Source organism: Talaromyces proteolyticus (assembly GCF_021365285.1).
Source record: "Talaromyces proteolyticus strain PMI_201 chromosome Unknown BGW36scaffold_4, whole genome shotgun sequence".
In the NCBI taxonomy this organism is placed as follows: domain Eukaryota; kingdom Fungi; phylum Ascomycota; class Eurotiomycetes; order Eurotiales; family Trichocomaceae; genus Talaromyces; species Talaromyces proteolyticus.
Window position 1 is genome coordinate 969,277 of NW_025764280.1, and position 26,977 is coordinate 996,253.

The following is a 26,977-nucleotide window of genomic DNA, read 5'->3' on the forward strand; positions in this document are numbered from 1 at the left end:
TATCAGTTTAGAATTAGTTTTAATATCCCAGCCGACATTGTTAGGATGTACTGTAGTTAATATGAAACGGTTGATAAGAAATGCTGAAGGTAGATACTGCCGGGCGGTGAGTTAGTTATATGGCCGCCCCGCGCTTTCTCTCTCCACACTCATCAATTGATCTCGCGCTGATCGCCAAACTGCTCAGCTGTAAATCACGCCATGGCCTCACCACCACAGGTCAGTGTGAGGAAGCAACAGGGTAAGCAGTGCACTATCCATATCCCCGCAGGAACAGAACCCTTACCTAACATTGCCAAACCTAGAGCTCCAGCTCCAGTATTCCAACTACAAAAACACGCTGCAGCAGATGGCGCAGAAAATCGGCGATATCGAGCAGGAGACCGAAGAGCACAAGTGAGGACTTCCGGTCTTGCTATTCTAGGAAGGGGTGAGATTATGGGATGGGTACGGATGGCTAATTCGATATTAGACTCGTCATCGAGACACTCGAGCCGCTCCCGAAAGACCGCACATGCTTTCGCATGATCAACGGGGTTCTTGTCGAGCGCACGGTCGATGAGGTTCTTCCCTCGCTCAAGACGAATGCCGATGGACTGAAGCAGGTACTCGATGAACTGCTGAAGCAGTACAAGACGAAGCAGACGGAGATGGATAACTGGAAGGTCGGCACTTCTACAACTCGGATCCACTGTTTATATGGATACTGCGAATGCTGACAGTGAATATAGAAAAAGAATAATGTCCAAGTTGTACAACAATGAACAAATGCAATACCACGGCAACTGTTATTGCGATTTCGCAGACGATATGTTATGGCCGTTGCAAAGCTCACAGATGGCCTGAGGAGTACACTTCCGTGCACAGGGGATTGAGGGTTCTCCTGGCACCGTCTAGCTGCTGGGATATTATTACCTGGTTCCGACATTTGTCCCGCACATCAGCTGTGATGCCCAGAGTCCAAGTCGCTAGATTAGAGTTGGTTGAGATGCAACTATGCCTGACGATTAGCGATGTTGGAGATGCATTGCAAGACATCACCTGTAATGAATGGATTGTGTGTTGGGCATAGAATAAAATTTCTAAGAATATACTAAGATTAATGCAAAACAGAACATTTGCCTGGCATTAATAAACAGCGCACAGTAAGCAGAATGACATGAACTGTGGCCGTGTATGAGTTGTCATCAGTTTCAGCCCAGCGAGGCGGAGGGGAGGCTGCTTTGCTCCGAGCGTGGGAGAGACTGGCCCAGCCTGATGCAATATCAGTATCAGCATCAGTATCAGTATCAGCATCAGTATCAGTATCAGCATCTGTATCAGCATCTGTATCAGTATCAGTATCAATATCAATATCAATTGCATATCAATATCCTGACATATCCCCCTAAATAGTAATCCCTTGCTGAGACTCCTGTATGCATTCGACTACTGCTGTCGATCACGCCCTGCAGGATAGGTGATTCGACAGCACGGCATAATACTAGACTCTAACGATGCCACCCACCACGTTGGGCCCAACTCCTACTGGCCCAATCTGTCAGACACCACACCACCGCCCCTGCTATACTATATCGGCCTGCGATCCCACGTTTGTCGTCGCCAGACGCGGATCAGGATGAAATGCCGAGTCTGCGAGAATTAATTACAATGCTGGGATTGAGGTAAGCGCGGCAGAGGGTGTTGGTTTGCTCCATGTATGATGTATGTGATGTATGTGCTCGGCTATCTATAGATACAACTGTTAGTGCGACGCTGGTCAATGTCAGCGCTGTGCTGCAGCCATCGATTGATTGTAGAAGATCATATTCTAGCCTGGAGATCGAGACGATAACTGTGTGAGTCATTGGTGTTTCGTACCGACTGCAGTCCGCTTAGATAAATGTTTATGAATATCCAGCATCTCACAAGGCCGAAGAGTGCGTCTAGTCGCACTGAGATTAAAATAGAATAGAATATTCAATGTTGACGACTACAGCGAGACTGGGGATCGGTATATTACGGATACCAAACTATTACCGGAGATGAGAGTATTTTAGCCATGTGATTGGCCTGCACCTGTACTCAGCGTAATATTACCACGTCAGTAACACCCCTCTCTGGTCGACAGACGAAAGAAGACGCAAGTGACGTTTTCGGAAGTGCATCGCATTATTCCAAGAACGCTGCCAGAATTTGCAAATCGGCGAAAATCCATCTAGCTGTGCTGGCTGGTAAGTTATCTGTAGTATATACTCTGTACCTAGGTGACGGCTGTGAATGGCCGGCTGCGATTGATTCGCGTCTCATCGGCGGTCCTGGTTCGTCAATTGGCATTTGCGTTGCCCATCAACAATCCAGACTCCAAACACCAAACACCAGACACCTTCCACGCCTGCGAGCAATTGCGCTTGACTGTCGATATTTGTCGCCGAAAGTACCGAGTCTGCGGTCGCGATTACATTAGCCAGCACGAGGCTGCCGGTCCCCCCACTCTCTGACCTGACTCTACACTTCCTACCGAGTTGTTGCGCTGAGCGAGCTCTGCTTGCCTCCTCCAACCTCCGACCTGCCTACGACGCGCGCGACTCTCCACCACATCGCCGCCTCAGCTTGCACGCGCAGAAAATAAAGTCAGCTCGAGAAGGCATTTTCCAAACACGCGACCCCAGTCGCTATTTCAAGACTACAGCTGGCCACCGCCTTGCGCGTAACTCGCCCCCAGCGCCTCCATCTACACCGCCAGAGCCAACCCGGGACGACATCGCAGCGCACTAATCCCCCACACCGCGCGAATCTAAAACTAAAGCACTGCTCAGGCTTTGGCGAAGTAAACCGATCGCTGCCCAGCCAGACGCACTCTGACGCAGCGCTTGCATCCTTCCAAGCCCTCCCAGCCCGGCACCGCCATCGCGCGCGTTCCCCCCCTCTGACGTGGTCGATTGCCAGCAGAGCAACCCACCCGAGCTTTTTTTGTTTATAGTGTCGTGTCGAGATTCACGCCAGCAGCTAAAAAGATGTCGTCGGCCTCCCCCCCCAAGGAACCTGAGGTGGAACCCGAGACTCAGTCAGGCGATGACCCCGACCAGATGGACCGAGACAATCAAGATCCCAGTGGACAGGGCCAGGGCGAATTTGAAGTAAAGGAGCAGGACCGATGGCTCCCAATTGCAAATGGTTCGTTTCATCACTCGTTTCTTTTGCGCCTTTTGTGTGTTCCTGCGTCTCCCAGTGCTGCTCGTGCTGTCGCCCGATTCGCGCGCGCGCCTGCGTGTTCCTGCTGCGCGCAGGTGGCTCTTCCTAGTCAATCACACTGCGCCTGCTCTTCTCCCCACTTCCCTGTCGTTGGTCCATCGGCTTGCAGTGGTGCTCTGTCTATCTGCGCTTATAATAAGCTTAACTAACGTGTGGAATCTCTGCCAGTGGCCCGTATCATGAAAACCGCCCTGCCCGAGAACGCCAAAATCGCGAAAGAGGCCAAGGAGTGCATGCAAGAATGTGTCAGCGAATTCATCTCGTTCATCACCAGCGAAGGTAAGCTGTTGCACGTCTGTTCATTCGAGTCTTGCTAACCTGCCAGCCTCCGAGAAATGCCAACAGGAAAAGCGAAAGACAGTCAATGGTGAGGACATCCTATTTGCCATGACGTCGTTGGGATTTGAAAATTACGCAGAAGCCTTGAAGATTTACCTCTCCAAGTACCGTGAGGTAAGCATCCTCGCCCCCTTCTCGTCGACAAACACATCTAATACCTGGCCAGACACAGTCTGCTCGCGGGGAAAACCAGAACCGACCGACAAGCAGCGGCTATGGAGCCGGCGGGCCTGTGGGCGGCTCGAGCAGCGCACCAGCTGCTCGAGGCGCGTCCGCCACTGCAGGCGGATTCCCCGGTGCCTCTGACAACCCAAACAGCATTCTTCCAGGTAACCTCGAGGAACAAGACAGCCAGAACTACGGCTATGGATCGATCGGTCACAACGGCGCGGGCGCGGAGTTCCACTAGTCTGGCATAATATCATTATCATTGCAGCTGCTCGTACTTTGTACTACTTTTGGGTTCTCGAACTTCTCGAACTTCTTCGGACTTCTTCGGACGCGTGTGTGTGTGATTCAATCTTAATCTTATTCTGCTCTCTTGTACAATCTGCCCCAAAAAGAACGAAAAGAAAGACCAAAAACAGACAGAACAGTCGCGCGTCCCCCTCGTAGCATGTATGATGTATGTGTTTGCCGGACGTCGGATTCATGTACACAAGGTATCGTATCGTATATCGTTACTTTTTCCTTTTTTTCTTTTCTTCTCATTTTGGGCGGTTGGATCACTTGATGTATGTCATGGTGAATGTGCTTTTGGTGCAAGGGGCTCTCATAAGCCCGGAACAGGCGCATAAGGCATGGGCTTTTACTACTACTCTTTTCAAATGTTATTTTGTATTGAGCTTTTTGTTGCTTTCAAGGGTTGCCTGTTATTAAGGGTATTGGTTGATATTCGAGTTATGGACCGTGGAATTGATTTCTGCGGGCTTATCATTTCATTACCTTGGAATGATCGGTTAATATTGATCAATATTGATATGGAATTTGTTTTATATTGAGTGTAGTTTACAACTAGACCAGAGTATCCTGACCCTGCAGTTACAATCTTTATAAAAAGAGCTAGATAAAATATCCTCATTTTCAGCACTAACTGCAGATGTCTTGGTTTTTACATTATAGACTATAAATGCCACTTGCACCAAACATGGTATACCCTGTTTGGTTCGTACCCTCGAGGTAATAATCTATCTACTGCCAGCCCTGAGAAACATTTTGTTATTACCAAATTATTTTCATTCAATCTACCTTAAATGCCTTTCCAGGTACATATATGTATTGATATTATTTGTTCAAGGTGCCAAATGGCTTACGCTATCAGATATTGCACTCTAAAATGGCTTCGGAAGTGCATCAGAAATTGGGAGCGAAATGTAAGTATGCATAACATTGAATGGGCTCTGTACCTCTAATCTTCCGAATCGTCTGAATCGGACGTCTCTGAATCTGAATCAATCTCCCAGCCCTCCACCTTGGATAAGCATTTCGAGCAGTAGTATTCATCCGGAAGGTACTGCCCATTCCATCTTCCACCCTGAAGATGGAAAAAACGCTCCAGTGGTGGTAATCTGAATCCCTGACGGTTGCATTGATGGTCATTAAATTTACCCTGGTATTCGTCACTATCAAAGTCGTAGCCCGAATCCAATTCTCCTGCATGAGATCCTGAGTCTTTGCTGGGTTTGCCCAGACTCATTTCCCGGCATCTGCGGCAGAGAGAACATATAGTCCGGTCTTCAGCGTCAATCATCCAATTTTCAGATTCACCCAGCAGAGAACAGATGCATTGTTCATTTTTCACTCGATACTTCAATTCTTCCCACCAAGGTTCTATTACGCGGTCCGTGGGGTATATACCATCAATTATGTAACACCGATTGCAAGCGGCAATGGGACCATCATACCAATGGTAGAATTCTTTGAAATTTCCAGTTGGTTTCAAAGTTAACAAATCTCGGAGAGTTTCGCAACGCCAATTAGCCTGAGCCAGTACGGATCCCGATGAAGTTTCGCGTTCCATAAATTCATCTAGTTCTTGATAGATAACTCCAAGGCGTTCAAACCATTGGAAGAATAGTTTGGAGAACCATAATGACATTGAGGTTGCTGTTTCATCCTGACAAACCATGTGAATGTCTGCTCCTCTGTCCAGTAGTAATTTCAGAATATCAGCGCTAACGTAAGGCATAGATACAACCAAATAAATTGCAGGTTCAGGTAGATCGTAGTCAAAATAATTCACTGCGGGGTCGAAATCTAAGATCAACCGAATATTCTCTATATCAGCCCGGCAAATAGCCCCACACATGCAATAATGAATGGATTCAGCATCGATATAGTCAGTCAATCCTGCGTTGAACCTCCGGAATAGGCTGGATAATATGTCACGAAATATCTGGTGTTCAGACCTAGCCTCAGCATTGTCACTTTCATACGAACTAACCAAATTCCAACCATCACTCATTGGTCCATCGAAGTCAATACAGTCGTCGAATAAAAGCATCATATCTATTGCCGTTTTAAAAGTAGTTGGATCGGTGAGAATGAATGAAGCTGGGGTACTATACACATAGATCAGTTCACCTCTCTTTCAGATCCAAAACTGCAGCGTAGACCAACAATCTTCTTGCCCAGCAACTCGTATACACGTGCGCAGTTCTGTCTGCCCCTTGTAAAATCAAGAACTTGGCTAATTCAAAGTGTCCATTGCTCGTGGCAAACTGCAATATGAGACGTTAGATATTTGATAAAGAATGTAGTTCAAACCACTGTGTAGTCAAATGGCTAGCTAGAAATAACACTTATTGTAAGTAGGACAACATGATATACTTACATGTAGTGGCCTCCACCCCTTGGAATCAACGTCCAAGACGGACGCATCCCCTCTTTTGAAGAGCTCCGAAACAGCATCGACATTTCCAGTCTTGCAAAATTGAAAGATGAGTGCATCGTCTCGTACAGCTCGCACAGGTGATATACTGTATTGCCATCCTGTTCGTGAATTAACAGAAGTCGCTTCAATTCCATATTTAAGTCCAAGTCTAATAAGCCATGAAGCCGGTTGGAAAATAAACGATGTTGTTGTTTTGTATTGTACAACACTTTCGTTAAATGTTGTCCTTAATTGTTTTATGACCCTAGTCCGATAGACTATTATACCAAACCTAGTCCTGTAGTAGGAAGTATGAAAAGATCGTGTAGTCTGTAAGCTTCGAAATGCCTCATGATTGTTGACTGCTTCAGCGACACCTGATACTACAACTTCTCTGAGAATTGGGTTCGAGATATTTTCTTTCAGTCGGCCCAATTCCTCTTCAAGGGATTTGATATGGTTGTCTATATTGTTAATGCTAGAGGATCTTGACGAGAATCTCCATTGATACTCAGGTTGTCCATTTTCTGAGCGATTAATGGCGACTGATGTATCATTTTGCAGGCGTGGATTTGGGTGATCTGCACAGTATTTCTCGATTGTTAGAAGATACGAAGTCACATTTTAAAGTATTTAGCGGTGGGTAGGATATGGGTTGAAGATGGGTTAGCATACCTCCTTGTGGCCTCAAAGTCTCAGAATCAAAACAGTGTTGCTCTTCATCTATATCATCATTAGAATGACCAATATTCATAAACCAGGATGGCAAAGGCTTACATACCCTTCTGCATGGTTTTCCCCATGACCTCAAGAAACGCCTTGGTGCAAGATGCGGCACTTGCTGCCGCATACTCCTGCCACGCCTTATTTTTGTGGCTATCTGCGTAGTCACTAACGCCCTTGATAATAATACAGCGTAAACTATCGCATATCCCCACCCCTTCCATCTCAAATCCAATGATTCCCATTTTCTTAGCCAATCTGTCGCGATGTTCTCCAGATTTCATCACAGTATCGCCAGAGCCAAGGGGACCAAAGAGCATTCGAGGAGAGGGATTACATGCAGTAGTAAGCCGGGTTCGTTTAATCAATTGTTCAGCACACCCAAGCTTGTTACAATCACTTTCAAGTGCTTCTCCACAAATCGGGTCTTCGCTAGATTTGCAGTCAGTGCAAATACATGTAGTCATCGAAGTGTGATGCTTGTGACGATAAGTTGCCTGGAATAACTGATCGTGTGCAGCACCTGGGTATTGCCACTTGTTATTCAGGGTTTTGAGATGTGTAAGGTGATTCAGATGTCTTTCTTGAAAATCACATTGTAATCTCTGAGTCTTTAAAGCCGAGAGAAAGCTTCGGATATCTCGATCTGCACGGCCAAGTGTTTCTGTAAAATCACCCCTTTGCTGGAATCCATCAGGATATAGCTTTCCAAAATCATACTCAGCAACTTTAGAGCTAATGATAACATCTCCTAATATAAGCTCTGTGTCTGATAATGGAAAAGGTACTCCTCCACAAATACCAGTCAGTATTGTAAGATTAATCCCAGGAAAGCTGATTAGAAGGCTTGACGCAACACTGGCAGCACTTTTTTTCCCCATTTCTGGTGAATATGCTAATACAATATCATATTTATCGATTCTCCCTGTTCGATAGAAATTTAAATCTCCTGGTTGTTTTCCACAGGCCACATAGTGTTCGTCTAATAGGGCTTCAACGGCGTCGAATTCCACAGGCAAAGCGCAGATGATCGCGACTTTGAACCCTTTGCGAGATTGAGGGGGCATTTCGGACATTTAGAACGGATGATTTACCGATCTGATCGGTGGAAGATAGAGGTTCGCGGTTCGATGTCGAGCAACATCGGACGACTTATTCACGATCAGGACGTAAGACACTTGGACGGCATCAAGTAGCTCTTATGACAACGTTGGTAAATATCTTAGTTCCATCTGAGATATATGAAGTGCTTTTTGATGGGCTGCGCCACGGTAAGATGTCTCTTTCTCTGTTTGTTGCAGTCCGCCTTTTGTGTGTGTGTCAGAAATTTGCGCTAGATGTGACAAGGCTGAATTTTGCAGCTTTGGTCACGTATTTGCTTATAGAAAAAGTTCGTGTATTGGACTTTACACACGAATACAGTACTGTAATGGCAAGGCTGAATTTTGAAGCCAAAGCTGTGCCTCTTCAGCCTGCTTGTGATCAACCTTTTTATTGGGTATCGTCCATCGTTTCACACCAATCAAAATTATATTTCTTCTATTTTAGCCAGGGCCTACATCAAGGTGTGTCAAATCATGAAGGACCACGAGGGACCTGAGTATTGACCGCCTTTCTTCCTAAAAGGTGCCTCTCTTTGAAACCACCGTGACCGTAACGTAGATTAAAACGCGTACCCTCTATCTGTGATTGTATATTTCATCAAGCGGCAATAATATTATTTTCTGTTAATTACTCACAAGACCAGCAAAGGAAACAGTACAAAAATTCTTGCGCTCAAACATCTGGACTTGATATCAATACTCCATCTTGCTAACAGTGATGACATTGCATAGCAAAACAATACCCCTCCTATGTTTAATACTGGGACGACTTTCTTTTTTCCATGCCTATCTGTATATGTGCTCGCCGATGAGCCTCCATCTTGTCCTTACGCCCAAATGGCTTTCCGCACCCTACTATCGGACACGTATATGCGTCCGGTGAAACATGAACGGCTTTGACATGTCGTAGTAAATCAGCATCCCGCCGAAATGAGCCTAGGTACTTGCACCCTTCCCATCTACATTTCCTGGTGGCTGACTTTGGCGGAGAGTGGTTTTGACGGCGGTTTTTCAAGCCAGATGCGTCTTGGTTGTTGTTGTTTTTGTCGTCGTCGTCGTCGTCACAAGGAAACTTAAGTTGCATCCAGTTCTCATTATAAATACCATGCCTATCATATACAAAGTCTGTCTTTGGCATCACGTGTTGTTGAAGGTGGTGTCTTTCATTGGCAAATGGTGCCGTGCTGTCTAGGAGAGCCGCTTGTGTAGCAGGACCATTGTCATAGACGTGTTGTATGCCGGGCATTGAAGTACGTGTTGACATATGCTGACCCTGTTCAAAACGATTGACCTCGAGAAAGGAGATCGTGTCAGCAATTGGTATGCCGTGCAGGTATTCTCGAGGAATAGTTGTCAGACCGTCGATTTGGTGCTGGTCGGGACGGCTATTAGCGGGCGAACCAGGGGGTATATATGGAGGGAATTGACGATCCATAAGCTACGCCCCCAGTCTTTTCACTTGAAGTTGAAGAATTCGACCCGACAGCTTCTCACGGTTCTGTATTTGTTTCTTCGCTAGAGTTTAACGTTATCGATGTCAACTGTCTTGAAAAGGGGAGGGAATAGATGTTTGAACAGGTTGATAGTGAAGATCCTTTGATACAAAATCAATATTGAATTCAAGATCAAATGTAAAGAACTGAAGGAATGAATCAAGGACAAGTTATAGAAACGACCTTAATCTTATATGTTGCGGATCTCTGTATTACGCACGACAAGGTTGCTCACGTTCTTACAATATGTACATGGAAAGTCGTGTTGACTTTTGGGGCCTTTTAAGACCTTTGTGGAAGGACTTTTATGATTGGGCAAGCACGGCGGACTATACCAAAAGTTCGCCTGCAGCTCGCCCCAGGGCGGGTTGGTATACCAATATTAGGATCAGAGAGCCTGGACGAGGACGAGCAAAATCCCCATTTTGATTGTAAGAATATCATGAGCTTCCTCCTAGGTATACTCGGGTCAGCCCAACAGGACCTGTCCAACAACCAAGCGTGCATTAGCGCGGTGGCAATAGGAATAGATGTATTAGTAGTTGAAGCTAGTGGTAGCGAGAATCTTTCCCGGACTTTTAAGTACTTCCCTCGTACTTTCCCCGTACTTTTTCGGGACCTTCTCAGAACTTTTCATTCATTCGCTACTATCGGTCTGCATAATGCGCCGAGACTGCCAATGCGAAATTTTTGAACTAGTGTGTTCTGCCGCTGGGGCCAATTATCTCCTGGGGTCAAACGTTGTGTGGTACATAAGTAGATTGAATGCAACTGCTAATTTCCAGTCAGCGGGCGAGTCATTACCAGTGAACCCTTGTAAATATTGCGAAACAAGTTTAACTGTTGGCCAAAGTCTTGAACATAATTCATGATAATTTAGTGCGTAGTTCTAATTCTAAGCATTCAGGGGTAAAATTATATCATAAATAAACTGCCCTCACAATTCGGCCCGGTTCAATCTCGCTCGAATAGTGACGCTCCTCCAGACTCGACTCTAGCCTCTTCGTCACAGTACTATCATGCCCAAAAGCAGTTATGCTAGCAGCATATGCCTGCTCGAAACGTGGAGCAGCCTCTTTCCATGTAGCTTTGGCCTGAAGAATCTTACCAATGCGGATCATCAGTGAGATGAGGCCTGGGTCTTCGGGTTCTGTCTCGTCCGCAGCAACTTGCTCAATCGCTTCTAGTATTACCATAGCCTGATGCTGATACCACATTTCAAGATACTCCGCAACAAAATCGACAGCAGCGTTGCAGAAGACAAGTCCTTTTTTGCCAGGTAGCTTGCAGAGGAAAAAGGCTGATTCCCAGGCATCTCTAAAGGCAATGTCCTTCTGAGCAGGGTCTAATGTGCCATGTATCTTGACCAAGGCTGTTTGAATGCGTATTATATCTACCATGTACCGCTCTGGGTTCTTCATTAATGTTTCTAGTAGTCTTTTGAACCTCTCCTCCAATGAGGTTCTTCTTGAGTCGACATCGAGAATCCGAGAATGGCCCTTTTCTAATGCCAGCAGAAGTTGCAGGGGCGAGAGGACAACCCCGTCTTCCGCCATATTCGGCAACCTGGTAGAATTCAAAACTGTCGGAATATCGACGTCGATAAAGGTCTGGTGTTCCTCTCCATTGCTTCCACGGTTCACCAATGGCGCATTAGAACCATCTGTTAGTTGTTTGATGACGTTGATAAAATCGTCGTGTCGGTCCCATGCTTCTAGAAGATGTGCGACCACTAAATAATGCTTGACAGTAGCCTCATGTCCTTGGCCCCATCGAGAGATGAATTGGCTGGTAAGCTGGTCAAGAATATGATCGGCTCTTGCCATGTTATTCTGTTTCCCATAAAATATAGCTATCTTATATGAAGTATTTACCGTCAAGTCATCTGCTGGAGGATAGAGATGATAACAAGCATCAAGGGCATGCATAAATTTCTCTTCTGCTCCAACCCAATCCTTCTCTTGCTCCAAGTTCAAAGCCTGGTGGAGCAGATCTTCTATATCGGTAGCTTTGTATCCGTTCCATCTCAGTCGGATCGCAGGCACATCTCTGGAGGCTCTCTCGGTGGATGAGTTAGTGTACCTTGTCGTCTGGGCCGAATTGCCAGCAATATTTGGCTGGCAGGGTGTCTCGTAGGAAACATCGTGAGGAGTTGGTTGTCCTGTAGAGATTTGACATGAGACTTTTCACTATAAAACGCCGGGGTAACTGATTATCAAACATAAGAAGCTTACCTAACGTAATATCATTGCTTACGTTTCTATCTCTCAAAACTTGGTCTGTCGTCCAACTTTTGCCTTGCCAGTGAAATACGGTATCTTTTGGTGGGTTCTGCCTCTTTCTTTCAGTTGCCTTGGCCCGCATGAAAACCGTCTTATCTTTTGTGAGGTTCTTAACCCATTTCCACTTCTTGAACTGCTCTTTATACTGTCTCGCTCTATGAATTTGGTACAGGTGAGCATGGTGTACCAGCAAGATGAGAGGCTAAAAAGTAATATGAGCGAAAAGGTACGTACGTTGCTTTGAATCCCACCGCTTCCATGTGTTCTATCAGTTCCGGCAGGGTATGGCCTTGATCCATGTAGAACTGTTTCATTGTCTCCTTATAGTTCTCCCATAGAACGCCTTGCGTTTTCCTCTGCCGACTGGTATTCAAATTCTGATATTGTTCGGTTGCAGAAGGTTGCCCATATCTTGACGAATTCTCCAGAGTACCCAGAAAGGCGACGTGGGGATCTAGCGACTCTTGGGAAATAGGTACGGTATTCTGAGGTTGCTGTAACGGCATTTTCCATGGAAATGTGTGGGGCGTGGTGTTTCTTGAGTCTCGGATATCGTCATTCATCAAAATATAGCCATCGACCAGTGGTACGGAGCCGCTTGGATTGCCTGAAGTTGAAGCAGCTCCTCCACTGTAGAACCATGGTGATGGTGGAAGTTGAGACATTTGGTACCCAGGTATTGTGCTTTCTGATCGTAGAACTATGGCTTGTGATGGAGTATTATTATTGCAAATAGACAGCGAGCTGATATGGGAAGAAGCAATCGCCTCGTGCTGTTGGACAGTCCGGAGCCCTTTGATACTCTCCGCTAGCAAATTTTTGGTGGAACTCCCCTTATTGCCCCTTTATTTTCCTGTTAGCTGTAGGTTCTGACATGTCGAAGCACCAGCACTAATCCTTGTAGCGTGTTCGCTGTGCCCGGGCAAAGAATGTGTCTCAGCCTTGCATTAGTTTGCTGGTCTATTGGAACTGGCATCCAATGGGAAGCTCGTCCAGCTGCTAAACCCTCACCGGTAAGGATATACCGCCCATTTGTCGAAGTTCAAGTCATGGTTGAAATTCTGTTGGTCATAGCACCCTAGTTGTGTTGCCACCGCCGTGAGGCCCATTTGTGGTCAGGCGGTGATACAGCTGACAGAAGACAGAATAAACGCTGTAGGGACTTTTGGCGGACTTTTCAGTCCTTTTTTTAGAGGGGTTTCTTCTAGCTTACCCCCACGTCAGCCTTTCAATCCAATGAAAGTTCGAGCGCCACCGATACTTGACAGTCCTGCTTTCAGCCTCCGAGTGTTCAATGCGCCCAATAAACCCGACAATATATATATCCCGAATCTATATACCATCTCCAGAGCGGTCTTCGAATGACAATATTGAACGTGTCAATACGTTGAAATTTTCAGTACATAAAATTGCGACTGTGGTATTTGTCTCTCTCTTTATAACAACCCCATTACGTCTTTTTCAGACGTCGTCGACTAACATGAACGACTTTGCTGATCTATCAACTTGGGGGGACTGGGATCTCTTGACTGGCATCGTAAACGAAACACCTGTTCAGACTCCAGGTATGAAGCTGGAGTTGAAATGTTATGATATCCGCGAGAATTCCAAAGGGGACAGAGTTCCTCTCCAAACCGGTAGGAAGATATCTTACGCTGCGGAACCTGAGGAAGCAAACGACTCTGCTATGGTCGTCACAAAGACGTACTACAAAGACCATACTCTGAAACAGACAGAGCTTGTTATCCAGTCGCCTTATATTATAGAGGCTATAGAATCAACTGTGCCCAAGAAGTATCCAGGTACAAATATCACCAACAAGAAGATCACAATATTTGGAAATCCGGAATGTTTGTTCCATTACCGAAAAGAGCTCGTCGCATATGGTCGGCAACTCCAGGATAGGACCGCTGCAGAGCATGTGGCATTCACCTTGAATTACATGGGTAAAGCGCTGGCTGACGATATTGCACATTACAAAAATTGCGCTGCAAAGCGTGATCAACCTCCAGGGCTGGATTTTGATCGATTATGGATGGAGTACAGACCTGGAGACTTGATATACGTAAAGGGCCGACGCGAGTCGTGGGTTGGAAGGCTGATATCCATGAAACATTCAGGCTTCCTTATAACCAATTGGTGGTTAACGCTGGAGAGGATCACATTGATCGAAGAACTCTTATACGTTTCCGAAATAGTCGTTGTATCATCGTACAACGGATTCAAATACTTCAAAGATCTGAACGCATTTCCTTTGCGATTTCATCCTGACCGTAAATCCATCGAGCGAAAAATGATACAAAGAGGAAAAGCTTTCCATGCTCTGAGAGGCGTGCATCAACGGTTTTACAGTGGAATTGCGCGATGGGCTTCGGACAGGAAAACAGACCGCGATTACGATGATGATTGCCATTTCGAAAATTTTCAAGTGAGTAAGCGGTTCACCGAGTAAAATATTGATAGGAGCCAGAATTTTAACCATGAGCCTTAGGTTAAGAGTCGTGTTATTATCGACAACCAGTCTTACATAGAAGCGCGTCCGGATCATACAGACCAAGATTGCTATGAAACAAGTAGAATTGTCGAAGAGCTTGCCGATCTAGTGTCTGATGAGCATCTTATGATATGCCATCATGAAGTTTTTGGATTCTCGCTGACCGACAAACGTTGGTGCGCATTTAATCTGGATAACTTGCACGAGATTAGTTTTGATGCCGAAGCATTTGATAATCTGATCCTACCTGATGAACAGAAAGGGACGTTATTGGCCTTGGCCAAAACGTACACTGATACCAAATTCGAGTACGACGATTTTATCACAGGAAAAGGGAGGGGATTGATAATTTTGCTGCATGGAGATCCTGGGTTAGGTAAAACACTTACTGCGGGTTAGTGATAATTTCTGTTAGACTTGATAACTATGGTTCCAGAGACTAATTGAAAGCCAGAAAGTACCGCAGACTATATCCAAAGACCTCTTTACCCTATCCGCAGTGGAGATTTGGGCATTGAGGCGTCGGCTTTGGAAAAGTCTCTGGCAGACTCATTTGCACAGGCTGCTAAATGGAACGCCATCATTCTCTTGGACGAAGCAGATGTGTTTCTCGAAGCACGCCAGCGAAACGAACTCCAGCGGAACAGTCTTGTTTCAAGTAAGATGGGTGGTAGCTTTCATAATGCTAATAAACGTATCTGTTGATGATTTCATTAGTCTTCTTACGGACCCTCGAGTACTATCAAGGCTTCATGTTCTTGACAACAAACCGCATCGACTCCTTTGATCCAGCGTTCAAATCAAGAATACATTTGACGATCAAGTATCATGCATTATCGACTGAGTCCAGACGGATCTTGTGGCACAGCTTCATCACCAATGGGTCGATGGAGTACGATCAGTCATGCCTTAACGAAAAGGTGCTGAATGAGCTGGCGGCAACTTATCTCAATGGTCGCCAAATTCGCAATATGGTACGGACGTCTTACGCGATAGCTGCCAGCACTGGTTCTATTCTGACGGCGCAGCATCTGAGAAGGACTCTCAGGGCGATGGCTGAATTCGAACTGGATCTGAATGAGAATTCGCCGCCGTCAGAATCCCGTGAGCTAGATATGCAGTCAGGCTCCAACAAGCGACGACGATTGGACTAGGCGAGGGCGATTGAACATTTGAATCCAAAGCATGGCGTTGATCGATCGATTGAGTTGATATCGAACATATGAATGCTCGAGGACAAAAATAATAAAGACCAGACAGATCTAAAATAATCCAAATTTCTGTGAGACTAATAATTTTGGCCATGGAAGATGGATATTCAAACATACCTATATGATGTGATAAGAAGATTATAATGTAGAAGTTTCTTATCATACTTAGTGATCAGTAGATACTGTGGATGTATAAAGTTCGCCGGCTGTTCTTACCCAATCGGGACGCGGCTGCCCCACGACAACGTTTACTCCCGTGCGGAGTCGAGCCTCTTCTCCATATCCCCCTTCCACTTCCGCTTCCACTATTCACTGTCCGCCATGCTTCTGTTGTGTCTGTGCAGACTCGATCGCTACTGTCTAGCAAACACATAGGATCTCACGAAGCTCAATGGCCTGAACACGACACAGTGTACTGAGCACTGAGTCGATGCAGCCCTCCGCAATTCAATGGCTTCGGTTTTAACCGAGAGTCGCTCGCCGCCAGGCAGCGGTATCGCGAAGAAAAAGCTAGGTGCGTAGCGTCTTCCCATTCACGCAATAATTTACCAACGTAACGCTGTCGCAGGCGCTGCGTGTATCCATTGCCATCGCCGCAAAGTACGCTGCGATTCCCGCGCCGTGGGTTTCCCATGCTCGAATTGTCGTTCCTCTGGGAAAATCGACTGTCGCCTACACGAAAAGAAGAAGCGGCCGGCTTTACGTTCGGCGCTGAATCCTGTCCCTATCCGGCCGCTGTCTCTCGCTGAACCGTCGAGGACGACGGGTCAAATACCGGCGCAGCAGGCATTGTATAGCGCACAATCGTCGAGTCAGGGCGGCAAACAGAATGCAGATTCAAAATATCTTATTGGCAAGGAGCAAACTCTTCAGAATCAACACCCCCGTCCCCAGTCTCAGTCACTCACTGGACGGGAGGATCGCCGAGAGATGGACAACCGTCTTGTGACTTTGATAGACGAGCAAGAACCCGACCGCCGGGAAATACAGCGTGGTGTACGTGCGATTTATGTGGGACATGATGTGTCAAACATGTCCTTTTTGCTACGCCAGCAGCGAGGCGACGAGGCATCCTACCATTTCGCTGGTAATGAGATTCCAAGGCGTCGCCTGGAAATCGGTCACGATCAGTTGCTGCAAGACGCCTTGACTCTGCCGGAGCAATCGCTAGCAGATGAGTTGGTCGACGCGTATTTCACCAATGTCAACCGAAACTATCCCATCGTCGATGAAGACCAGTTCATGACTCAATATCGTAACCGGGACCCCACCGATCCGCCTCCTATCCTAATCCTTCAGGCTATTTTATTGGTTGGTGCGCGTGTTTCCCGGCAGAAGCAAGAGAAGGAAGAGCTAGCCAATGTTTTCTATCGTCGTTGCAAATGGTTGTTTGATTCGAGAATAGAGAGGAACCGTGATATTCTGGTGCAGGCTGCTTTACTGCTAACTTGGCATTCTGACACTGTCGATGATGATGTTGCTGCCAACGCCCATTACTGGGTTGGCGTTGCTGCGCGAATTGCCACCGGTCTAGGAATGCATCGCGATCCTGTATCGAATACATTTGCGGCTGGCGATCGGCGTATGTGGAGGCGTGTGTGGTGGATTCTCGTCCAATTTGATGTCTTGATATCACTGTCATACGGTCGACCACAAGCAATGTGAGATCCATACTTTGAATAAAAGAAAAAAGACTGACATTTTCACTAGCAACCTGGAAGATTGCGACGTTCAGTCTTTAACAGAGGCAGATTTTATTGGCTGTGGTCCGCATGTACAAACAGACTTTGTCATACAATTTGCAGAACTCTGCTCCATGATCTCATATATACTCCGAGAACGATTTGGTTTGAGGGTCAGTGCAGAGCGCAGAAAAGCCATTTTGCCTAAAGCTGACGAAGCCTTGGCGAATTGGTCGCTCTGCTTGCCCGATTCCTTGCGACTACGTGCCTCTGATATGGATGCATCGTCAGCAATGCTTCACCTAACATATAACAACTTTCTAATACTCTTGCACCGACCGCACCCAAAGGCATCGGCATATTCAGAAGATTACGGGCCTCACGATGCCGAAATTTGCAGTGCCGCGGCTGGTGTCATTACATCTATTTTCGAAGAGCTGCGGCAGAGGGATCGCATTCGATATATCTGGTGCTCAGGCGTGTTCACGCTCTTCACAGCAATGATTCAAGTTCGGGTAGAGTTACGTTTTTCGAATCCCGTCTTGGCCATCAATGCCCTTCGCCGCTTCGATTCTACCCTCCATTCCCTTCGAGCGCTAGCCGAATGCTGGTCCAGTGCCGAGACGATTTTACGTCTATTTGAAAATTCCAAACGACTGCAGCAGGACCTGCGTGTCGTTCACAACGAAGTCACCGAGAAGGGTGACGAGATACGGAGACCAAGCAGGTCCGCCGACCAAACGACTACTTTATCCCACGCGACTATTCCAGCGCCCATTGATTCTCAGTCAATCATGCAAAGCGTGCGCGATCCCGCATTGAACTCACTTCCCGCAGATCCTGGAAACCTAGCTCGCCCAGACAGTAACGAAGTCTGGTCTCCTGACCCTTCTCGATATGACCCTAGTAGCGACGCCTTTTCTCGCGACAACGGCGTGTCGCACGTCGTGCAGCAGGAAGACAGTCTGGACCAACCCAGAGAATATCTCGACTGGCGGCAACTCTTCCCATTCGCTGACCCGGAGCAGCCTGGACCGATATCGATTGAGAGCTTCCCGGACATGGAAGACGAATGGCGGCAGCTATACTGGGAGCCGCAAATGTCGGATCTCTTCCAAGAAGGGATCTGGCTGCAATGATATTCTACCAATACTCGTTCACTGTGAATATTGAATCTAATACTTATATTGGTTCGTCTAAGTATATAGAGCTTGATGCCCAGACAGCAGAAGGTTAAAAACTGTTAAACCCTCTTTGTGCGACAGTAGCAACAAAATTCCGTGGTTCTGATAAGCATGTGCACAACTACCTACATCTACATCACCTGAGAATAGACATAGACCAATAGCTCACTGCCTGCGAAGGTTGCACAGTGCATACTCCGATGCACCTTCTGTTGGAAATTAAACACCCTGCTTTATGCTGTCGAACGTTTAAACCCCAATTGACGCTCGCAAGGCGACGGTTCAGCGCGTACGGTTCCGCAGTGGCTGGAATGTAGGATGGTCTGGAAGCTTTTTCCAGATAGACGTCCATGCGGGGTGATTGGGCGACTGGAAGTCTGCATGCTAAGCCAGCCTGGCCATGATCATCAACCAATTGATAAGAATAAATTAATTAACAGCTAGCTCGCATTCTTCTTTTATCCCCGGCTTGTTTCCATCCGACCCCGCCAAAATTAGACCCCGCCACGCCCTGACTCGGTCCTTGCGTTCGTCTGAAGCTGTGTTGTCTCTCGATGTACCAGACTAGAAACGCCTGACAAAGGCAAGTCCTTGCTCAAGGTCATGGCCGGTGGTGACGACGCCGTGGCCCGGGCGAACCCGAACCCTTTTGCGTTGGGCGCGCTCTCCAGCAGTCTGCAGATGAGCCACCACCATGGCGACGACCACGACGACGCCAAGGACAAGCATTATTTTACATCAACTAAGGATCTGGACCACTCCATCACCGCTCCCCAGTACCATCATCATCAGCCTCATCAGACAGCCGGTCTGGCCCATGCGTACCCATTAGGCCCAGGCCCTCATCCAGACTCATCACATTTCAATTCTGAGACTTACGGTCGCGAGGCCTTTGCCGAGCAGAGCGATGTGGCCGGCGTCAACCGGGTGTCCGGCCACGAGTCAAAGAAGCGCAAGCGAAATAAGCCCACGCTCAGCTGCAAGGAGTGCGTGGACAAGAAGATCAAGGCAAGTCTGAGTTTCTTAAAGGACGGAATTAAGAGGATTGTGGAGCCCAGACTAGTGTTAGCTAGCTCTCTGATTATCTGATACTCGGCACTTTGCGAGGATAGCTCCACTCGCAAAGGATCGTCAGGTCTAGTTCACTGTTCTACTTTGCTCTAAGGTTGTGGCTTGCTTGGAAATTAATGTGATTGGGAAGGAAAATGGCATTATATTATCGATCAGCCACGCTAACCGTACTATACTAGTGTGATCGAGGCCGACCACAGTACGTGTATTATTATATTATCTGCCACTCCCAACAGTAACGACTGCCCTACTAACCGCGATGTGAACAGCTGCCTGTCCTGTATCCGTCGGGGCACTGAATGCGTATACAAACTCAAAGCAGAAGTAGTCGAGTCTGTGTGATGCATTAATTCGTCTTGTACCTGGTCTAGCTAACGGGTGCCGCAGAGAAACCAACATTCGTCAGCCCGCCACCCGCCGGATATACCCGCCCAAATCCAAGGGCTCAAGCTATCAAAGCTCCACGGACCAGGTGTGTACTCTGCGGTACCCAGTTCCTTGGTCTGGATCGAAGTTAATCGCATTCAACAGGATGGCTCTCCAGCCTCGTCTAATGGACCGAGGCCGGCTATTTTCAAGCACCAGGGTGGCACCGACCTACTCCTCAGTCATGTGCCATATACATTGACGCAGTCGTCGAATATCTTCGGGATCGGAGCAGAGTATGATACCTTTTTCAATGTGAAATTGCTTACTGACATCAACTTCAGATATCCCTGGAACAATTACTGGACTCAGAATGGCGGCGTGGCCGAGGTGCTCAAGGTGTTTCCCAAGAAGGAGCAATCTGATATGTACGTTCTGTTCCGGCTTGATGTGTACTTTTCTGACTTCATAGACTTGTGAATGTTTTCTTCGAAGCTGTAGACCCCGTCTATCCCATAGTCCACAGAGAAAGATTCTTCGCCGACTACAAATTCTTTTGGGAATTGGACGAGAAGAAGAGACTCGAAGTCGACACTGACTTCCTCGGCCTTGTCTTTATGATGCTCGCCATGGGCACGCAGTTTCTCCAAGCCCCAGGCTCGCAGACAGAGCTCCAAGGGGAGGCTGAATTTTTCTCAAGCGCTTGCCACCAAAGCCTTCGACTGTTCTCCTATCTCAATCGCACCTCTGTCCGAGCCATCCAGTCTATGGTGCTGATGACATACTTCCTCCTCAACTCGGGCCGAGCTTCTGACGGATGGGCGTTCTCTGGCAGCCTGATCCGACAAGCATACGCCACCGGCTTGAACCGCGAACCGACGCTGATCAGCCCGCAATTTACCGTCTTTGAGCGCTTAGAGCGGCGGCGACTTTGGCACGGGATTGTTTGCCAGGACAGCTTCATGAGCATGAGCCTCAGACTCCCACCGGCCGCCACACATTCCGATATCGACTACGCTGCCCCGTTGCTAGAAAACGACGACTCAGTCTATACCATGGGAGGAAGCCCCGAATCGACGGGAGACGACCCGTTCAACGGCCCGCGCGTTTCTGACCCCGGTTATGTCCAGAGCATGTACTCCCTCGCGCTTCTCGCTCAAGAAACAATCTCAACACCCCGCTCCCTTTCGCTCCCTGTAGCGTCCAACCCTCGCCAACGAAATATGCTTCTGTCGCGATTCCGTGCCTGCTATCGCTCCTTCCCCGACGATTTCCGTGCCTGGGACGACGCTTCGATCGCAACACTAGTGCAGCAGGGAAACAAACGGCTCGTCCGGCAGATCATGTTCCTGTTTGGGTTGTACTGGCACTGCATGACGTTGATCTATAGCGAGGCGCTAGACGATTCCTACGCGCAATCCGAAGGTGGTTCCAGATCAACTGGACCAGGCAGTCTAGATAGTTTCATACGCGGCACCCTCGTTGCGGCGAGTGAGTCGATGCGCGCGTTTTTCGTCATTCAATCGGTGCTGGGCGAGGAGGGGAGTGTGTGGTGGGCGTTTGGCCATCGGGCGTTTTCCACCTCGGTATGTACATCATCCCTTTTCTGATTTCCCTTGAATTTGGAAAGTGAAATGTACTAATGAGGTAGATCATCGTGGCAAGTCTCTTGAAGAAGTACACATCAGGGCCCACACCCGGCAGCGCTTCGGACATAGACTGCAGATCGGCAAGCCAAAGACGCACGCCGGGCATGGAGCCGCTGTGGGAACGCGCTCGATCCGACGTTCATCACATGCTGAAGCTTCTTCAGGTTCCGGCGAGTGTAGGTGACGAAGCGGCTCGAACGCGGATTGAGGTGTTGAGCAATTACCTTTGATATGTCCGGTCTTGGTACAGAATTGATGCAATTCGGGAGGCGGCATTTTGGGCGTTTGATGTTTCATCGTCCTTTATATGAACGTTGACGTTGACATTGAGGTTGTCATTGTCTGGTTGAAAATAGCATAAACTGTATATCTTTATATCAATGGATACATCATTCGATGCAGATAGCTGGCCAGGACAATCCTGCTTACCTTGCATATATGTATGTACGTGTAATGGTTGATCTATTCTTACCTACCAAAGACAAACCGCCTCCAATTATCAGCCAATATCCCAACACCCTCTTCAAGCGCCCACCCGCGATGCCCACACACTATCCGCACAGCCCGTTCCAGAAGGCCATCCATCTCCGGCCCCGCACAGTGCAGATCACTCTCAACCAAGATCCGATCATCCGGCAACGCCTTCAACACCGCCACCACCTTCTCGACTGACGGACCGGTAAAATTAATGACGAATGAAAACGAGAAATAGACGTCGGACGGCACGCTAGGATGCAGGAATTGCCTCAATGGCTCGGTGGAGCCGGAGTATGAGTGCATGCAGATTCGCGGCGGATAAGGGCGGCTCTTTATGACTTCAGCTTCTTCAGTGGTCGACTCGTCCACCTGCTCTGATTCTCGCTGTCTTCTCCCCCGTCGACTCTCACGCCGACGCTCATACCCTGCCCATAGCTCCTGCAACACATCAAAAACTGCCCCATGTGCCTGTACGCTATGCACCGAGACGGCCCGGCCTAATTCCCCTGCAAGCTGCAACTGCGCTTTCAGCAGGAATTTCTGATGCTCCATGGATACTTTATAAACAGATAGATTCCGACCCTCGCGCGATCCTGGCGTCAGCCCTACATCGCGGTCTTCAGTCTGATCTGGTGTCCAGGGCAAGGGCAGTCGGAAGGCCTTATCAAGCCCGATTTCGCCGACGAGAGCAGCGGGATGGGCGAGCAGACGCTCGCGAGTTTCGGCGAGGAGGGTGGAGAGCGGTTTGGGCGTTGGGAGGGTGTTGAAGAAGGCCGTGTCGGTTGGGGTTGAGCCGGTGAGGACGGTGCGGTAGTGGGATATTTTGGATGCGTTGTCGTCTGGGTTTGTGGAGGTGGTACTGATTTGGTGCGCGAACCATGGGTGCCAGCCGAAACAGGGGATTATTTTGTTGGTGTTTGATAGTGTGCTGGCTACGGAGTCGACGAGCGCCTGATCCTCGCCGCGTGTCGCCATGATGGTTAGCGCGGAGGCCTGCATGTGTGCGATGGACGAGATGGAGGTCATGGTGTCGGTTGGGTGGCAGTGGGCGTCGAAGACGCCGAGGGACCAGGGAAAGGGGGGTTCAGAGTCCGACATGTTGGGTGTATGTTAGTATGGTAGGATTGGATGTCAATTGTAGAGTGAGCCAGGTTGATATTTGATATTGATATTGATGGTGATGTTGATGTTGATTGAGGCGATGACATAATGAATGCATGTGGCTAACCCCGCATTTGTTATCGGGCTGGTTAGCGCAGACATGCACAGTGGGATGAATCATGTTCGGCGTCCAGCATGTCGATGTACAGCATGCATGGCTGGAGAGGCTGGAGAGCATGGATATGTACATACAAGAAGGGAGAGTCACATGCTTGCGAGTTTGTTTACAGGGTTCTCCGCTCTCAACGGCGCTGTATGATTGGGCCCGCCCTAGATCACATGTCAGCATGCAACAAGGAACAACGATCAGTCTGACAGTTAACTATCCTCCTCTTCATTCTTGTCTGTCTTGCCGTCATTCTCGCTGTCTTGCCGCAGAGTACATCCTATAGCCGGCCTCTCCGCAATGGGAACAGGAACACCATCCAGATGATGTACCTCTCCATCCACTGCCAATATTAGAGATAAGGAAGGATAAGTATAAGGATATGTCGCTCGCAGCAATCCAGAACGTCTTCCTCCTCCCTCTCCTCCTTCTCGTATCAATCCCTCTCGCCCTCTCAGCAACCGTCACCGCCTTCCTAGCACTCACAGCCCTCTTTCTGCGCGCCTTCATCGTGTACATTGAAATAGCCATTGGCCTGCTCACCAACTTCTTCCTCTTCCCCGCACACTCTCCTGCGTCCGGCTCTCTCCTGGCCTTTTCAGAGGTCAATACCCCTGCTATATCGCCATCCAAGACAAGACACCCTCGCCCACGGTCCTGGGCAGACGGTGTTTCGGGGAAAGAAATCGATTATTTCCACAGCTACTATTCAGTAATCTTCCCAGTTACTACACAGTATATTTCTGCATGGAAGGCCTGCTAATTAACTACAGCACCACGGTCCACCCACCACACCGCCCCGCGAACCATTCTTCAATTTCATCTCCGGCGACGCTGAGCGTGACTTCGAGGGGCTAGGCGGCTGGCGAACACCACTCCTCTCGCGAAAACGAGACCCAGACCCATCCTCTCCTCATCTTAGCTATAGTACCAGCGAGGAGGGCCTGCTAGATGACGAGCAGGCCTGGCTATCGATTAACAAGCGCCTCGAATTACCCTCAAGACAACTCAACCTCATCGCCCCGTCAACCTTCCCTTCTTCTTCCTCCGCAGAGCACACAGAGCCCCATCGTCCACGATACCACAAACGCTCGATAACAACCTCCTCCGTGACACAATTCTCCTCCTCCTCACCGCTTCCCACATTCTCAGAACATCCCGACAAAGCTGCCCTTCAAACGTCAAAGTCGAGCGCCGGTCTCGACACGCTGCACGCCGCAGCCTCACCGTCTTCATCGTGCTCCGATCAGCCGTTTCTGATGACTTCTAGTGCGTCAGGACGGGAGTGGAAGATGGCGCATTATCCGAGTTCTGGCCGGAGAAGAAGTTCGGCTGGGTCGGCGCAGAGTATGGCTTTTACGGGGCTAGGCGTTCATCAATATACCAATTGATGGATGTGTTGAGGAGGGAGGAAAGGGGGTGTGTGTAATGATATGATGATTATGATTATGAATCTATGTATTGTGCGCAGTCCGCCAAATACGTGAGTCATTGGAATAAATACATGTACATATAACCGCTATGATAGTAGTACATGTACTTTATGTATCTGCTGGTATTATGTATCAATTGAAATGGGATATACACCAATATACCGCCAGCAAAGAATATGCTTCTCGCGGCAGTCATATCACCAAATAGTAATAGTATAAACAAACAAAATCATAAACTGGTTGAGATTGGGGTTGAGTATTGACGCCCTATCTAGCGCTATACATCTGACCAAGTAGCAACGCCAGTCAACCCCCCCCTTCCCCAATAAAAGACATGAACAAAAAGAAAAAGAAAAGAAATATCTATAATTTCCGTCTTGCTTCTCGCTGCTCCACATCCAGCATTTCTTTAAGGATAACCTCATTAAACTCCTCATACCCATCTAAGTATAAATGATGACCAGCGTTTTTAATAATAACCACCTTGGCAGACCCATTATCAGCTTTGCGTTGTTCGGCAGTCGCATTTTCTAACGCGCGTCGTTTCTCCTCTTCGATCTTCTCCTTTGCTGCGAATCCGCCTGCGACGTCCATCCAGTCGTGGTCGCCGTACATCAACACGACCGGTATGCCGTTCTCGCGCTGCGGTTGGGAGGTGAGGGAGGTGGGGAGGGAGGAGGAGGAAGATGTGACGGGTTCGGATGGGGTTGGTGATGAGTTGTTTGAAGATGATTGTAGTGCTTCGGTGGAGTCTGGACGGAGGACCTGTCGGCCGAGACCCTGGATACGCCGGATCAACGGGCTGCGTGCGAATGCGCCGGGTGCGAGAATGTATGTAAGCGCATACTCGCCACTTCCGCGAAGTCGGAAGATTGAGTATGAATAGTCGTGCAGAGCAGCAGCTTCGGGAGCAGGTAGGTGCGAAAAGCGGCGAGAAGTCCAGCCCGAGACTAGGCGCGGTCCCATGGGGCCAGACCATCGAATGATACTGAAAGGCGAGACGTTGGCGTCCCAGAGATAGCTGATTATTCGTGGCAGGCGCCGGCGTGGTGCTGGCTCCGAAGTTTGTTTGGACACGCCTGTGTTAGAATTGGAAGGCTTATTGTTATTATTCGAACTGCTCGTGATCTCTTCTTGGTCCTGCGTAAACTCGCTGGCTAGTGTTGACTCGGAAGGTTCTGGCAGATCCTCGTCGACTGCGTATGGATCTTCCGGAATACCGACTGGCGAGGCCAGGATGAGTTTATTGAGACGGCCTGGGTATTTCAATGCGTAGGCGACAGCCATATAGCCCCCCATGCTATGGCCCATCAATGTAAACCGGTCGATTTTCTGTTTCACTCGCCATTCTTCGAGAGCATCAATAAACCAGTCTTCTGCTTCTGAAATTGCTTCTTGACGATTCTTTGCTTTGATCTTGAACGGCGGCCGAGTGCTGCGTCCCATTCCTAGCAGGTCTAATGCGTAGAGGTGCCAGCCCTTGGCACGACTCAACGGCTCGAAATTTTTGTAGAAGAAGCCCAAACCAGCTCCATAGCCATGCAGAATGACAAGATTTTGGTTCTCCTTTTCGCCAACACGTTCTACGGAGAATTCATTCAAAGCACGGCCTTTGCCACTCAGCTCAACCATGCGTGAACGCCAGCGACGCGGTCCGTAGGGATCATTCTCGGAATTAATAGCATCATCGCCTCGTTGACTAAGATCGGGCGCTTGTAAGCTATCGGCTGCGTCTGTGGGGGCGTCAGGCAGGCCTGCAGTGTTGCCCGTTTGTCGCTGAGTCGGAGCTTGCTGGAGATGCGGGATAAAGGAAAGGACCTTGTGCTCAGCCGTTGCAGCAGGCACCTTGCACCACTAATTGCTACGACTCAGCGTTGTTCTCAGTTCTACAGGTTCTGTCGAATATCTTACCCATTGACTGAATCCTTCCTTCATGCCTAGAGGGAACCATGCCGACGAGGACGCCGGCTGCGCTGTGTCCTGTGCTACAGAACGAGGTAAACTGCGCTTCGAACCTGGATCATTCCGGCTGTGCAAGTCCTCACTGGCCTGGCCGATAGCTTCTGCCGATGACATGATGGGAGAATGGGAGGCGTT

The 26,977-nt window shown here is 48.3% G+C and overlaps 12 protein-coding genes across 12 annotated transcripts; 7 read left to right on the forward strand and 5 right to left on the reverse strand.

Moving 5' to 3' along the window:
* Positions 1–102: 102 nt before the first annotated feature.
* Positions 103–1,028, forward strand: BGW36DRAFT_128967 (putative prefoldin subunit 2). The gene is made up of 4 exons (XM_046209340.1): positions 103–241; positions 306–396; positions 473–665; positions 732–1,028. Exons 1-4 carry the CDS (start codon positions 202–204, stop codon positions 762–764), a joined length of 357 nt encoding a protein of 118 aa, XP_046074139.1. The 5' UTR covers positions 103–201; the 3' UTR covers positions 765–1,028.
* A 1,693-nt stretch (positions 1,029–2,721) lies between these two features.
* On the forward strand, positions 2,722–4,042 carry BGW36DRAFT_129040 (histone-fold-containing protein). The gene is made up of 4 exons (XM_046209342.1): positions 2,722–3,345; positions 3,403–3,513; positions 3,560–3,687; positions 3,740–4,042. The coding sequence occupies exons 1-4, from the start codon at positions 2,997–2,999 to the stop codon at positions 3,980–3,982; spliced, it is 831 nt and encodes a 276-aa protein (XP_046074140.1). The 5' UTR covers positions 2,722–2,996; the 3' UTR covers positions 3,983–4,042.
* Positions 4,043–4,102: 60 nt separating this feature from the next.
* Positions 4,103–4,509, forward strand: BGW36DRAFT_129026 (uncharacterized protein). Its single transcript, XM_046209341.1, has one exon. The coding sequence runs from the start codon at positions 4,201–4,203 to the stop codon at positions 4,450–4,452; it is 252 nt and encodes an 83-aa protein (XP_046074141.1). The 5' UTR covers positions 4,103–4,200; the 3' UTR covers positions 4,453–4,509.
* Positions 4,510–4,981: 472 nt separating this feature from the next.
* On the reverse strand, positions 4,982–8,235 carry BGW36DRAFT_425259 (uncharacterized protein; the record flags this gene model as incomplete). Its single annotated transcript, XM_046220096.1, has 5 exons — positions 4,982–6,134; positions 6,193–6,293; positions 6,407–7,026; positions 7,121–7,168; positions 7,227–8,235. The coding sequence occupies 5 exons, from the start codon at positions 8,233–8,235 to the stop codon at positions 4,982–4,984; spliced, it is 2,931 nt and encodes a 976-aa protein (XP_046074142.1).
* A 790-nt stretch (positions 8,236–9,025) lies between these two features.
* On the reverse strand, positions 9,026–9,517 carry BGW36DRAFT_357096 (uncharacterized protein; the record flags this gene model as incomplete). Its single annotated transcript, XM_046213847.1, has 1 exon — positions 9,026–9,517. One exon carries the CDS (start codon positions 9,515–9,517, stop codon positions 9,026–9,028), a length of 492 nt encoding a protein of 163 aa, XP_046074143.1.
* Positions 9,518–10,633: 1,116 nt separating this feature from the next.
* On the reverse strand, positions 10,634–13,178 carry BGW36DRAFT_374138 (uncharacterized protein). The gene is made up of 3 exons (XM_046215646.1): positions 12,281–13,178; positions 11,999–12,201; positions 10,634–11,925 (listed from the first exon to the last, which is right to left on the reverse strand). Exons 1-3 carry the CDS (start codon positions 12,709–12,711, stop codon positions 10,685–10,687), a joined length of 1,875 nt encoding a protein of 624 aa, XP_046074144.1. The 5' UTR covers positions 12,712–13,178; the 3' UTR covers positions 10,634–10,684.
* A 10-nt stretch (positions 13,179–13,188) lies between these two features.
* BGW36DRAFT_459614 (P-loop containing nucleoside triphosphate hydrolase protein) lies at positions 13,189–15,885 on the forward strand. Its single transcript, XM_046222053.1, has 5 exons — positions 13,189–14,474; positions 14,538–14,934; positions 14,995–15,198; positions 15,258–15,802; positions 15,869–15,885. Exons 1-4 carry the CDS (start codon positions 13,341–13,343, stop codon positions 15,692–15,694), a joined length of 2,172 nt encoding a protein of 723 aa, XP_046074145.1. The 5' UTR covers positions 13,189–13,340; the 3' UTR covers positions 15,695–15,802; positions 15,869–15,885.
* Positions 15,886–16,201: 316 nt separating this feature from the next.
* Positions 16,202–18,572, forward strand: BGW36DRAFT_357099 (putative C6 transcription factor; the record flags this gene model as incomplete). The annotated part of the gene is made up of 3 exons (XM_046213848.1): positions 16,202–16,265; positions 16,320–17,412; positions 17,462–18,572. 3 exons carry the CDS (start codon positions 16,202–16,204, stop codon positions 18,570–18,572), a joined length of 2,268 nt encoding a protein of 755 aa, XP_046074146.1.
* Positions 18,573–18,896: 324 nt separating this feature from the next.
* BGW36DRAFT_129066 (fungal-specific transcription factor domain-containing protein) lies at positions 18,897–22,052 on the forward strand. Its single transcript, XM_046209343.1, has 8 exons — positions 18,897–19,625; positions 19,868–19,887; positions 19,958–20,020; positions 20,076–20,160; positions 20,220–20,350; positions 20,399–20,482; positions 20,527–21,640; positions 21,706–22,052. Exons 1-8 carry the CDS (start codon positions 19,221–19,223, stop codon positions 21,931–21,933), a joined length of 2,130 nt encoding a protein of 709 aa, XP_046074147.1. The 5' UTR covers positions 18,897–19,220; the 3' UTR covers positions 21,934–22,052.
* Positions 21,885–23,553, reverse strand: BGW36DRAFT_129235 (putative Cut9 interacting protein Scn1). The gene is made up of 2 exons (XM_046209345.1): positions 22,133–23,553; positions 21,885–22,065 (listed from the first exon to the last, which is right to left on the reverse strand). The coding sequence occupies exon 1, from the start codon at positions 23,276–23,278 to the stop codon at positions 22,172–22,174; it is 1,107 nt and encodes a 368-aa protein (XP_046074148.1). The 5' UTR covers positions 23,279–23,553; the 3' UTR covers positions 21,885–22,065; positions 22,133–22,171.
* A 1-nt stretch (position 23,554) lies between these two features.
* BGW36DRAFT_129106 (uncharacterized protein) lies at positions 23,555–25,041 on the forward strand. Its single transcript, XM_046209344.1, has 2 exons — positions 23,555–24,159; positions 24,221–25,041. The coding sequence occupies exons 1-2, from the start codon at positions 23,830–23,832 to the stop codon at positions 24,836–24,838; spliced, it is 948 nt and encodes a 315-aa protein (XP_046074149.1). The 5' UTR covers positions 23,555–23,829; the 3' UTR covers positions 24,839–25,041.
* Positions 25,042–25,243: 202 nt separating this feature from the next.
* BGW36DRAFT_425267 (alpha/beta hydrolase) lies at positions 25,244–26,956 on the reverse strand (the record flags this gene model as incomplete). Its single annotated transcript, XM_046220097.1, has 2 exons — positions 25,244–26,734; positions 26,792–26,956. The coding sequence occupies 2 exons, from the start codon at positions 26,954–26,956 to the stop codon at positions 25,244–25,246; spliced, it is 1,656 nt and encodes a 551-aa protein (XP_046074150.1).
* Positions 26,957–26,977: the final 21 nt, after the last annotated feature.